Here is a 13,849-nt window from a genome sequence, read left to right as displayed (position 1 = left end):
AACGAATGAAATTTATCGAAACATGTCGAAAGGTTACCTTGGTTTGCTACTTTATTCACGACGTGGCATTCTACGATTGCATAACATAAATATTAATCATCCATTCAAAAAACTAGAAATGGTTTATCTAAGTCTACAACATACGTGTAATATAGGTCAAATCAATGTGTCAAAAACTAATATGTGAAAGAGTATACCTGGCTCTTCAAGATCTATGGAATAAATCAAACTTTTGATGGTCGAAATATTGAATCCAAATTCGTGCTCGGTTTTTGGAGAGAAAGAGCCGAGAGGGGAGATAAAAATATGAACTGCGTCCACGGTAGCGAAGGGCGTCGGTCGGTATGTAGTAGGGAGCTCGGCGCCGTGATCTGTGGCACCGAGCTCGGCGCCATGATCTGTGGCGCCGAGCTCCCTGCCACGTCAGAAGCCTTACTGTGCACAGCCAGGGACCTCGACGCCATGATCCATAGCGTCGAGACGTGATACCTCGACGCCATGATTCATGGCGTCGACCCCCTAGGTCCATTTCTGCATTTAAGTTTTCCAGAGGTCCAATTGTGAACTTTCTTAAAAAAAAAGAGTCAAATTGTAAAAAATTGGGCCGAACCCCACCCTCCACGTCTCCGTTTCCTACGTCACCCCAGCCCCGACGTCTCTGTTCTGTTACCTCCCCGGATGTTTCCCGTGCGCGATGGTGGGTGTAATCTTAGGCCCTGTTTGTTGAGTTGGTAAAGTTTAACTTATATCATATTAAATATTTAAACACATACATGAAGTACTAAATATAGACTATTTACGAAACTAAAAACATAGTTAGAGAGTAATTTGCGAGACGAATCTTTTAGTTCTAATTAATCTATAATTAGACACTAATTGTCAAATAAGACGAAGATGCTACGGTACCTATTAAACTTTAACACCCCCAACAAAACATCCCCTTAGATCGGTGTAAATACTCGTACATGTAGGAGACAAACACAAAAAACAAAGGTAAAGTAAATAGAGCTGAGCATTACATACGTGCATGCTTAAGGTCCATGTTCGCTGTGCACCAGTAGCATATAACTGCGCAGACTAAACAACAGGGGGAATACTATTTAAGAGACTGAATCAACAACAGCCATGAAACAATGTTTTTCTCTTGTAACAAATCAGCATTAGCAGCAGCCTTTTTTCAGCCAGCCAAATAGTTACGACATTCAAAAGCAAGATGAATGGCATACCTGTTCATTGCCTTTATACACTTTGCAATTCATCACAAGAAAATTCCGGCAGTCGGTGTTTCAGGCTTTCAGCCATGCAAGCTTTTCAGCATACACGAACACAAAAATGACGCTGCGAGATGGAGTTTTTCCAAACTTACAACCGTTCCTTTCAAATGCGGCACTGTAGAGTCCGAAATGATTATTTCACCAAATGGCTGCACAGGTACTGTATAACTTAAGGCCTGCTCTCTCTATAGAGGTATATCAAAATCAAAAGGTCCCCGATTAGAATCTACAGGGGGTCTCGTTTCTTTCAGAACGGGTAGTTGATGGGGTCGCGCTGCAGCGCCTTCTTCACCAGCTCCGTCTGCTCCTGCACGTGCACAGAGTAGAAGCCCGTCGCGGTAGCAGCCGAAGGGGCCCTGCCGACGTACTTGATGTCCTCGATGCCACCACGGCCAAGAGCCTTCATCGCCGTCAGCAGCCGCGGGTTGATGTAGCTGTACGCTCCCATGTTCATCGGCTCCTCCTGGCACCACACGATCTCAGCATCTGCACAACATAAACGCGTGTATCAGCTTGTTTGTTGTTTACTAGGACTCATCCATTAGAATGTATATATATCTGCTCGCAAAAAAGAATGTATATATATATCTGTATATATATGTCAACTATCCTTCCAGCTACCAAAACATATTCTAGTATACAGTTGACAAATGAGAAATCAGGCAGCAGAGTAAAAACGAGCAACCAAACTTTTCTATACACATACTTGGATATCTCTTCAACTCGCGCTGAATGAGGTCATAGGGGAACGGGCAGAGCTGCTCAACTCTACATATAGCAACATCAGTGCGCTCTGCCTTCCTTCTTTCTTCATCCAGTTCATAATACACCTGAAATCATAGTAAAAAAAAGGGGCTTGCCAATCTGCCAAAGAGGAACCTAACGATCTTCAAAATACAACTTCCAAGAGTGACACAACCTACCTTCCCAGAGCAAAGAACTAGACGGTTGATTCCCTCCTCAAGGTCCTTGTGATTATTCTGGTCCTTAATGAGCCGCTTGAAGCGTGTCCCTTGCTTGTCGAATCCAGGGTGGCCCGCAAGATCATCAAATTCAGATAGGTTTGACTTGCAGTCCTTGTGGCGAAGGAGGTTCTTTGGGGACATCACAATCAAAGGCTTCCTGAAGTCCCGGTGTATCTAGAAATAAAGGAAAGCCATTTCAGTGCACCACATCAGATGGTTTTACAGGAGGATGGGGAAATTTTGCAAAGATTTTTACCTGGCGACGCAGAACATGGAAATAATTCGCAGGAGTCGTTACATTAACGACCTGCCAATTGCACTCCTGGATTTGCTTCCGCAGTGTTGGATCCATCTCAGGTATAACATAAGGGTTGTCATCACTCATCTGCAATAAAGTTATTGATGTTTAATATAAAAAGGATGTAGGTAACCAAAAACTATCAGCATCTAAATGACGTAGAGCCAAGAATATATTTCCATATACTAAAACTAAACATATTTCTCTGACATTCAGAGTCATTACACGTATAACTGATAAACTGCATAATATAGAAGTAACTGGCTAACTGCAGATCCATCAATATAGAAAGTGCAAGTGATGATTTGATTGCATTCTCTATTCAAAACTCTAAAATCATGTAATGTTAATGTTGTGACCAGTGAGCTACCATGGACAATTTTGATGCATTTCCATTAAATGTAGGTATTTGGCTGCCAAGTTATCAGTCATGACAAAGGGAAAATATTAAACATTGTAAGCAACAAAGTCAATTTTCTGGTAATGACAATGATCATCATTGGCAAATGGCATAAACAATTCCAAAGGGAAAAAAAAGAGAGAGACTGTAGGGTTGTTGTAGAGCTAATTTACAGTAAGTGATCTTGCAACTGTTCCTTTTAAGTGTATGGATAATATTTCAAACACGGGTTATTAATGTCCCTGCATCTTTGCAATTGAAAATACAAAATAGTACCTGAAGAAAGCGCTCCAATCTTGCACTAGAATGTTCAGGCCCCTGACCATCATATCCATGAGGAAGGCAAACGACAAGGCCAGTCTGGCGGAGCCATTTTGACTCCCCACTACTCAGGAACTGATCAAATATCACTTGAGCTCCATTTGCAAAATCACCAAACTGAGCTTCCCATATGACCAATGAGTTCGGGTTCTCCATGGAGTAACCCAATTCAAAGCCCAAAACAGCAAATTCTGACAGGGAACTGTCAAATAAATTGCATATACATCAGATCAGGCCAAAAAAAAGCCAGTCGACTATAAAAAGGGGAAATAATCAGGTATGAAAAGATGGTATCTCCATATGTTTATATTACAATATATAGCAGCCCTTAACCTCAAGGTTATGATTCCCTAAAGAACAACCCCAAAACTTGTTTTCATCTGAAATGAAAATTACTAACTTGCCAGTTGAGGGTGCAAAATGTTCAAATTTGTTTCCCTTGAACTACCGAGAGAGCTATGTGCATTTCACTAAGAAAGAAAGATACAACGAGCGTTGTTAAAATAACCAGACTCGAGACATCCCACATACTCAGCCATTTTTTTCCTTATATTTTGCATCTGAAAATTCGTACAGCAAAAGATGATATACAAGCATGTGGAAATCAACCATAAAATCCAACAACCGTTGAAACATCTTATCATTCAGTCCTGCATCTAGGTTCTTTTAATCTGATTACGAATCAATCTCAGTATTCGTTATGATTTTATAACAATTTGTTCCTTATCTAGATCATCTCAGTGGTCAGTGCCTACAATGCATGGAAACAGAAATTAGTCAGGAATTCTATTCCTCGCCTGTGTTTCTAGCTTTCTGCTGTACCTTACGCTTCTCAATTCAGCAATACAAACCTTGTAGCATTATATCAGAAGTTCAAATAATTAATAATACCAATATACCACAATACCCACACAGCAACAGTAAGTAGGTAGTAGCAGTACAACAATAAGACAGGCCACTGACAGAAGAACAATGTTATTTTACCTGAAGTTCGACATGCCTTATTTTATTTTCTTTATTTTTATTTTTTGCTGCCCATTATTTGGGAACAGAAATCAACTAGTGCAGTTGACATAAGTACTGGTTCTATTTTGGATCTATCTGGTTATTGTAATAACATTTCGTGTTTCCTATAGAAGGTGAACTTAAGCTGCTAACCCATGCACATCCCTAACTGGAACAAGTTTAGTATATTTTATTTCATACCTGTTGCTCACAGTAAAAAGCTCCTCATCTTGATTCATAACAAGATGATCCAGAGGGTAGTACTGCTCTCCAGTTTCTTGGTCATGGATGACAGAATGACGGTGGCTGAATGTACCCCTCTCAACATCCTGTCCACTTAACCTGACATGGTTCCCCTCAATTATAAGAGTAGCAAAAGCGAGTGCTTCACCAACTGCCCAATCAATGCCTTCTCCAGTCTCAATCATCTGACGCCGCAGATCAAAAATCTTCTTCACAGCCCTGTGAGGCTTAAAATTTTCTGGCAGAGTAGTCATGGCTTCTCCAACACGTTTTAGAATCTCTGGCTTGACACTGCATGGTTGAAAATACATTCAAGGAAGCACAATTGTTTTTTGTCAGTTCAAGATCACTTAAAATGTGAAGAAACACAGAAACAGTCAAACTAGGCGGAAGATCTATTTACCCGGTGTTTCGGATACGCGAAATCTGCTCTGGTGACTTGAACCCAGTCCAGTAAGCTGAAAGCCAGTCCCTCTTGTTGGGAACATAGTCTTTGCTATTCTGGAATTCCTCGTTAAGTATAGTGCTGACCTTCTTGTTTAACTTATCAATATCTTCCTTTGAGATCTTCCCAGACTCCAACAACTTTCTTTGATAAATCTCAAGCGCACTTGGATGGTTCCTAATCACCTGACACAAACAGAAAACACTTTCCAAATGTGAATGGGCACAATCACACATTTGCCAGTGACAAATAATACCGAAACTGCATCAAATTTGATTACTCACAATCAATGTTGGTTTCAGAGTTTAAGAATTCTTCTGATTATGATACCAAAAGATACATAATAGACTCATGTTTTTTCTGTCCTTCAGCATTTAACTAGATGTTGTACTGAAGATATCACTACTCAAATGGTACAGCAAGAATCATGATAGAAATAACTATGTGAAGACAAAAGTATGCAAATTTGTGCCAAATCTTAACAACAAAATGAAACAAAGAAGAGTATGTACCTTGTACATCTTAGGTTGGGTGAAGGACGGCTCATCAATTTCATTATGGCCAAATCGCCGGTAGCATACAATGTCCACCACTACATCTGAATGAAATGTCTGTCGCCATTCTGCAGCGAGCTCACAGACATGAACAACGGCCTCCAAATCATCACCGTTAACATGGAAAATAGGAGCATCCAATGCTTTTGCTACGTCTGTGCAATACTGCGAGGATCTCCCTGACTTTGGATCAGTAGTGAAAGCAACCTGATTATTGACCACAATATGTATTGTCCCACCAGTGGTGTAATTTTCAAGGGCACTGAGATGCAGTGTCTCATACACAACTCCCTGCCCTGAGAAACTACCATCACCATGCAGCAACACTCCCAAATTCTTGGTCCTGTCGCGGTCATTAGAATAGTACTGCTTCGCTCTTGTCTTCCCAGCAACAACTGGATCAACTGCTTCCAAATGACTCGGGTTTGCAACCAGTGACAGATGGATTTGTTTCCCACCTCTGGTAGGCCTATCATATGAAGTTCCAAGATGGTACTTGACATCACCAGTCCCTGTATACAACCCCTCCCCTTCATTGACAGGCTTGGTACCACCACTAAACTCGCTGAATATCTGTCGCAAGGGCTTCCTCACAACGTTTCCCAAGACATTTAACCTGCCTCTATGTGGCATCCCAATGACAATACTCTCTACACCAAGATCAGCTGCCCTGTCAAACATCTCCTTCATGCCAGGGATCAGAGTCTCAGCGCCTTCAAGACCGAACCGTTTTGCAGTCGTCCACTTGGTAGCCAAGAAATTCTCAAACTGTGTGCTCCAGATAAGCCTATCCAGCATGACCTGACGACGATCATAAGAGTACTCCCTTGGGTTAACTGTCTCGATCCTATCCCTGAGCCAGTTGCACTTCTCCCTGTCAGGTATGTGCATGTACTCATACCCAATGGTGCCGCAGTAGGCCTGCTCGAGCCGCTCCAGCACGGAACGCAGCGTCTGCACTGGCCGGTTCTCCTCAAGGAACCCAGCCATCCTCCACACCCCAAGGAAGAACTCGCGGTCCAAGTCAGCCTCAGAGAACCCATAGAACGCTGGGTCCAGCACGTCTGGGACCGGGCGCTCCTCCAGCCCGAGCGGGTCGAGCTTGGCTTTCAGGTGGCCACTCACCTGATACGCCCTGACAAGCAGCAGCAGCCTCATGCTCTCCTGGATGGTCTGGCCGGAGAGGCCCGGTGAGGTGGCCGCAGCCTGGCCGACGAAGTTGCGGAAGAAGTTGTCCCAGGACTCGTCGACGGAGTTGGGGTCGGCCTCCCAGGCCCGCTGCAGCTCCTCAAGGTAGACGCTGCTGGTCCCATCGAGGAAGCTGTCGGTGAGACGCGAGAGCGGCACCGCACGGGGCTCAGGCGCAGCGAACCAGCGCGGGCGGGTGGAGTGGAAGTAGCGCGCCGGCGCGGCACGAGGGACGGCGCCACCGCCGCCGGCGAAGGGGCTCGCCGCGGCGCGCGAGAGGTTCCGCCGCAGCGCCACACGGGCCAGGCCGGACGCCGCCCGGAACAGCCCCATTTTTCAGATCGAGGTCGCTTCACCAAAAATCAGCCGCAAAGGTTGATTGCCGGAATCTAGCCTCCCATCAGTCGGCGGGCACGCGATCGATCGCAAGTCCCTCTGCACCAGAACAAGAGATTGATTAAGGTATCCGTATAGAGCAGCAGCAGCAGCAACAACAACAACAGTCAACAGATTAGGGACCCAAATTCCAGGGCAAGGGAACTGAATATCGCACGTATCGTGGTTGGGTTTCCCAAATCGAACTAAAATCACGATAAATTACGCACCACACAGATCAGCAAAATTGGCCTATCAGTCCCCATCCGAGATCGGTCACTCCGTACAGAGCGCTGAGACCCGCGATCTCACCTCATAACCCTAGGGACTAACAACAAGCACCACTACACGTAGATTCCGCGGCAAACAACCGATCGGATCAAACGAAGAGAAAACCGCGTGACAGAATCCGGCACGGAAGGAACAACGAGCGGGCGAGCCTTACCTGGGCGAGTAGTCGGCGGACTGGGGCGGGGAAGGGTCTCGCGCCGCGCCGCCGCGCTCCGGTTGTTCGGGAAAGGAGGATGGGGTCGGTCCGGACGGGTGCGCTTCGAGGGCCGTCTACCCCTTGATGATGATAAAGTGCTAGGGTGCGCGTTGGCCCGCCTGGGTCGCCCCTTCTCTTCTCTCGCCGGTGCCGGTGCCGATGCCGAAAGATTCGGAGAGATGGGATGGGATAGGGTGAGACGGAAAGGTGGACCAGCGGTGGGCCCTGACGACAGTGTCACGGTTTCAAACGGGCTGGCCCAGAGACTCCTCCTCCTTCTCCTTCTGGAACCTGGATGAGTGGAGCGACCAACGAATGGTGTGTCGCCAGGTGGGGCGCCTGGCCTGCAACGTTCTTGCGTGGAGCCAAAGTTACCGGACCGGAGCTCGAACCGGTAAGGTCGTCGGCTCACTAGTTCACTGGTCCAACAGTTAAGAATCGGTTGAACCGCCGGTTCGACTATTTTGGACCGGACGAATTGAACCGGCCACAAAAACTCCAAACCGGTGTAATGTAATAAAATATAACCAATAATTAGATATAACACAATTCCATAACCATTTCCCAGCAAAGCTACAATTTTATATAAAATATGTATGAAAATATAATATACGGAGCACTACAAATTGGTTTAAAAAAACTTAAATAGTAATTCAAATATTCACGGTTATTAAAATAATCTCAAATGTTTAAATAGAGTGTACTATTAGGGAGAGCTCATCAAAATAATTTATTTAGGCCTTGTTTAGTTCCACTCAAAATCTATTTTTTTTTCAAAACTCTCGTTACATCGAATCTTATGACACATGCATAGAGCATTAAATATAGATAAAAAAATAACTAATTACACAATTACCTATAATTTATGTGACGAATGTTTTGAGACTAGTTAGTCTAAATAATTACCAAATATAAACGAAAGTATTATGGTACACAAAAAATAATTTTATTCTAGAAACTAAACAACGCCTTAATTAAGAGTGCTCATTTTTTTTTGATGAAAATTAAAAATGAGGTGTCCAAAGTCAACAACGCATGAAGCCTGGCTCGCAATGTCCACACCACACGCACACGTCATCGTCACTCTCTCCAAAACGTTCACAGCAGTAGCCGACACATCCTCCAAACGTGGTCCAGCGCAGGCGGCAGTAGCAGCAGGCTGGGCCCAGCAGCAGCTACGCACACAGGCAGCGGGCAGCAGACAACAGCACGCGCCACAAGACCAGAGTTCCAAACCGGGACGGTCCAGACAGAACCGGCCGGTTCACCGGTTTCATAAAAAACCGGCCGGTTCAACCGGTTTTTAGCGGTCTAATTGCATGCGCGGTCTTTTAAGTGAACCGAACCGCTGTAGTCTCAGGTTCGGTCTTTTAGCGATCCGACTGTCGGTCCGGTCCGGTCTAAATAACAATGCGTGGAGCCCGACGTAGGCTTGGGCTTGGCACTTACTTGCCTCAAACAACGAGAGAGAATTCTTTCATTGCCATCAAAACTTATAACACTTCTTTGATTGCCATAAAAAATTACAGTATTCCTTAGTTGCCATCAATTCATAGTTTTTTATTTCTTCATTGTCATCACCGTAAACAGTAGGCATATTGTATGTAGAGTGAATGGAAAAAATACAGTTTTACCCATCTCTTAATTTTCTCCACAACCATGCAGGAATAGAAAAAGATCGTAGGCACATTGTCAAATACTCCCTCCATTTCAAATTATAAAAGTTTGATCTTTTTAACTCCAAGTTTGACCATTTGTCTTATTTAAAAAAATTGTACAAACATAGTTAAATTTAAATCATTCTTGTACAACTTCTATTAATAAAATAAGCCACGGCAAAAGAAGTGACATTCTACACAAATTTTAAATAAGACGAATGGTCAAATTTGGTGTCGAAAAAGTCAAACATCTTATAATTTGGGATAAATTGAGTACTTATTAATCCAAACAACGAAAATAAAGAAGGCTTTGGTGGAATGGACTGGTGGCCTCCGTTGAAACACAAGACGACCATGTAGGTTAACAGTTTGGCTCTCGAGGAAATTTTGTGCTAAAATGACGACGTTGATCTCGATCGTGCATTTGGGTGGAAGAAGACCGCGGAATTGCTGGCAGGCATGCATTCGGGTGCGCAAAGTTAGTGGGGGCATGTTGCGTCGCGTCGGCTTGCAAGCGATCCTAGAGATCTTTGGCACGCGCAGCGCAGGCGCAGCAGCTGCAAGTGGCGATGGGAACAGCGGCGATCGGAGTTAATTCAGGCCTCGCTTAGTTCTAAAATTTTTTTAAGCTTCATCGCATCGAATCTTTGTACGTATATACATGGAGTATTAAATATAAAGAAAAATAACTAATTGCATAATTTGTCTGTGATTTGCAACATAATTTTTTTAAGTCTAGTTTGTTTTTCGTTGGACAATAATTACCAAATACAAACAAAAGTGTTATAATAGCCAAACTCAAAAAATTTCACGAACTAAACAAGGCGTAAGAGTTAATTCGATTCGATATCCATCCATGCGCGGACAATGGCGTGCGGGGCGAGCATTGTCTCGGCCAGTGCCTTCATCTGGGGCAGCGGCAAGACCATAAAGCATCTTTCCAAGTGAACAAGGATCTCACATCGTTCCGTCAGTTGCATGGCAAATAAGGAATCAAAATAGCTAAATTGATGGCAGTTAAGGGAACAAAACCAATTTATATAATGATGATGGCAATGAAGGAATAAAAAACTACAAATTAATAGCAACCAAAGAATTCTATAATTTTTTATGGCAACTAAGGAAGTGTTATAAGTTTTGATGGCAATGAAGGAATTTTCTCAAACAACAAAGGTGATGTGAGGTTGCCTAAAAAACTTTTGGGTCATATATATTTTGGGCTTTCGAAAATTTGGATTTTTAAAATTGAGAGTTGATATTTATCATGAAAAAAGGATTATCTGAAATATCTGGTACATGGAAATTTAGATTCGGGTTAGGGTATTTCTTAAATCACCTCTTAGAGAGAGAAAAAAAATCTAAAGATGAGCCCGATGCCTAAATCGGGGAACGGTACTGTCGAGCTGTCTCGACTGCCACACCATAGACCTCGTCTACCGCACCGATGAACTCGGGTCTTGCATCGAGGATGACTCACCTTTGCACTAAACTGATGCCTCGTCTTTGATCTAGCTAACTGGCTAGCGGAACTCGTTAGTTGTGGCCATACCTCTCATGGCCCATGCATCAAGGGTTGAAGTATAAGAAACTAGAGGAGATTTAGATTATGGATGAGGATTAAGGGCAGAGAAAGGGAGAGATTGGTGGTTTGATTTAATTCAGGGATTGAGATGTGGTGTCACTTAGATAGTTAGATTCATGGGCCCACTTTCACTTTCACTTCCTCTTGTAAACAGAGGCTCACTCCTCACTTGAAAGCAAGCAACAACACGCAAGAGTGCTCTCCTCATTCATCTTAGTAGTAGCAGTGTAGCTGAGTTACAGTGAGGGTAAGCTTAGTCATCGTAGTCTCTAAGGTGAAGCCCTTGTATCCTTTGCTTTGTAGTATTTTGAGTATTTATTTATATGTCTCTTTTACTTTACTTTATTGCCCTAGTAGTGTCGCTACTCTCTATCTTTATAGTAATAGTAGTAGTAGTAGTAGTACCTTTAGTTGTGTGCTATACTAAGTTGTATTGTATGCTAAGTAGTAGTGATCATTCCTTTGCATTGGTTCATCGCTTAACTATTTAAGTGTTTTTTAGTTCATCTCAAGGTCTATGCTAGAGTAGTACTCTCTCTGTCCCACTTTAAATGACATTTTTGGCACTTCATTTGCATGTTCAGATTCACTCAATGTTCTACGCACCCAGTGGTGAAGTCAGAAGATTTCAGGAGCCCGAGCAATTCTCATTAAGCAAAAATATTTAACTATAAAATCACAGAATTATATATAAATATAAAGAAGATTTCTTTTGCATTTTGGCGAGGAGCCCGGCCGGCCGCCCGGGGTGGCCGGGCGGTGGCTCCGCCAGTGTACTCACCTAACCATACCCCATGTCCTGATCCAGAGAATAAATGTTATACTTGGTGGCCATCTAAAATGTCATTTAAAGTGGGACAGAGGGACTAAATGGTAGTGTAGACATGGTGGCTAGACTAGAGTTTTCATTTGTCTATGGCTCGCCCCATGAATAGTTGTGGTAGGTAGCTAGCGGTGATAGCCATATCTATCATCTACATTCCACCATGTTTGAGCAATTTCTTGAATTGTAGAGTTCTTGTTCTTTGCATTAATGGTTTGACATCCTTCTTACTCGTTTTTGTTCTTTACTGGGTCTATCATCCCATGTTTGATGCGTGATCACTAGTTTAGGTGTGCTAAGTTGTATAACTGGTTATTCCTGTCTAGACTAAAGTAGTAGAGAAGTACTTGTGGCATTGCTTATCTCGTTGTCCTCCCAATTAGGCTACCTACTTGTATCCTTATAAGGCTTTGGTGTGCTTATCTGTTTTACTACCATCCTTTTGTTTTACCCCAATAGACTTTGGTATATTCATTCTATTCATTATTATTCTTAGTCATGTTTCTCTATGGATAAATAAATAAGGTACCTTATAATAGTCTGTGATGAAGTTAGAAAATTATCATTCGAGCATAAGAAATACCATCAATGGTAGCACCTTATGTATTAAAAAATAATTATTTTTATGGCCTTATGATTTTATATAAGTACAATGATTGACTTTACAAAATCTGTTATTATTTATCCATTATGAAATATGTTTTTTATAAACACATGCGTGGACGCACATGCATATCTCTTGGTAAATGTATAAGGACTTTTGAGTTTGTTTTACATTAAACTATTCTACATTTGGTCAAGTTTACAAAAAAGTAACATTTATGATTATCATTAGATTAGTTTTTAAAATATTTTATGATATATTAATTATTTTATTTTAGATGGTAAGATTTTAATAAATCTAATCAAACTAAATCAATTTAACTACGTTATAAAGTAGTTAATTCATTATTAAATAAAAAAATCACTAATAATTGTGGAGGAAGAGTCCCTTCCTGCTTGTGCCCATCAACCGTTCAACTCTTCCGTGACGAACTTAAATCTACAAAAAAAGTCTCAACTTTCACGAAAGTCTACTTTTCATTCCTCAACTTTAAAACCCGACAAACCACCTTCTCAACGGTTTAAATTGTGCATTTTATCTCTCTGGAGTGGTTTCGAAGGCTGTTTTGCTACGGTGAATAGTGGTATTGCTATAGTGATGGTGGTTTTGTCTTTTTCCTTTTTAATTATTTCGGCTGAATCTTTAAAAAATTATAGTAAATCACATAAAAATCAGAAAATAAAAAATCCAATTTTGTTGGACTCTATATAAGTAGATCTACACAATGAATATATAATATGGTATGCTTTAGTACAAAGTTTTTGCTATAAAAGTTTTATCTTTATCTTTTTTATTAATTTTGGTTAAATATTTGAAAAGTTATAGTAAATTACAGAAAAAACATAAAACGTAATATATATATATATTTTTAGACTCCACATGATCATATCTACACAGTAAATATATAATATGATATGCTTTAGTATAATTATTTTGTTGTAGCTTTAGATTATGCTTTTCTGTAATTAATTGAAATAATTCATATTTGTAGCTTCTATAATTATTTTGTCGGACTAAAGCATACATATATATTTATTGTGTATATTCATGTGAAGTCTAAGAAGATTAGATTTTCTATTTTATGTTTTTTCTATGATTTATTATGATTTTCCAAAGATTCAGGCCTGGTTCAGTTTGCGAATTTTTTTGATTTCGCTACTGTAGCACTTTTCATTTGTTTGTGGCAAATATTGTCCAATCATAGACTAACCAGGGTTAAGAGATTCGTCTCGCGATTTACAGGCAAATTGTGTAATTAGTTTTTGTTTTCATCTATATTTAATGCTTCATGCATGTGCCGCAAGATTCGATGTGACGTGGAATCTTGAAAAATTTTGGGAACTAAGCAAGGCCTCAACCAAATAAAAAAAGGACAAAACCTTTATAGCAAAAACTTCTTACTGAAGCATACTATATTATATATTATATGTTTACTATGTAAGTCTACTTATGTGGACTCCAAAAAGTTAGATTTTTTATTTTATGATTTTTTGTGTTTTACTATGATTTTTAGAAAATTCAGACGAAATAATTAAAAAAGAAAAAAAACCTCCTATAGCAAAACTATCCTTCACTGTAGCAAAACTGCCTTAGGGCACTCACAACGCAGACTCTATCATAAAGTCTA

General features: G+C 41.3%; 1 protein-coding gene across 1 annotated transcript; it reads right to left on the bottom strand.

Annotated features, from left to right (window-relative positions):
• Positions 1,100–7,753, bottom strand: LOC8070830 (2-oxoglutarate dehydrogenase, mitochondrial). The gene is made up of 9 exons (XM_002446261.2): positions 7,514–7,753; positions 5,464–7,128; positions 4,910–5,136; positions 4,465–4,797; positions 3,214–3,460; positions 2,496–2,624; positions 2,198–2,413; positions 1,981–2,104; positions 1,100–1,760 (listed from the first exon to the last, which is right to left on the bottom strand). The coding sequence occupies exons 2-9, from the start codon at positions 7,024–7,026 to the stop codon at positions 1,522–1,524; spliced, it is 3,078 nt and encodes a 1,025-aa protein (XP_002446306.1). The 5' UTR covers positions 7,027–7,128; positions 7,514–7,753; the 3' UTR covers positions 1,100–1,521.

This window comes from Sorghum bicolor, chromosome 6 (genome assembly GCF_000003195.3).
Source record: "Sorghum bicolor cultivar BTx623 chromosome 6, Sorghum_bicolor_NCBIv3, whole genome shotgun sequence".
In the NCBI taxonomy this organism is placed as follows: domain Eukaryota; kingdom Viridiplantae; phylum Streptophyta; class Magnoliopsida; order Poales; family Poaceae; genus Sorghum; species Sorghum bicolor.
Note: the sequence above shows the minus strand (reverse complement) of the source record. Positions and strands in the feature narration are given on the sequence as shown.

Excerpts from the sequence above, each read along its gene's own strand:
- LOC8070830 (XM_002446261.2), bottom strand. The coding sequence starts at position 7,026 with ATGGGGCTGTTCCGGGCGGCGTCCGGCCTGGCCCGTGTGGCGCTGCGG. Across the intron at positions 5,137-5,463 it reads CCCAACCTAAGATGTACAAG|GTGATTAGGAACCATCCAAG; the intron begins GTACATACTCTT and ends TGTTTGTGTCAG. Across the intron at positions 2,414-2,495 it reads TCCATGTTCTGCGTCGCCAG|ATACACCGGGACTTCAGGAA; the intron begins GTAAAAATCTTT and ends CTTTATTTCTAG.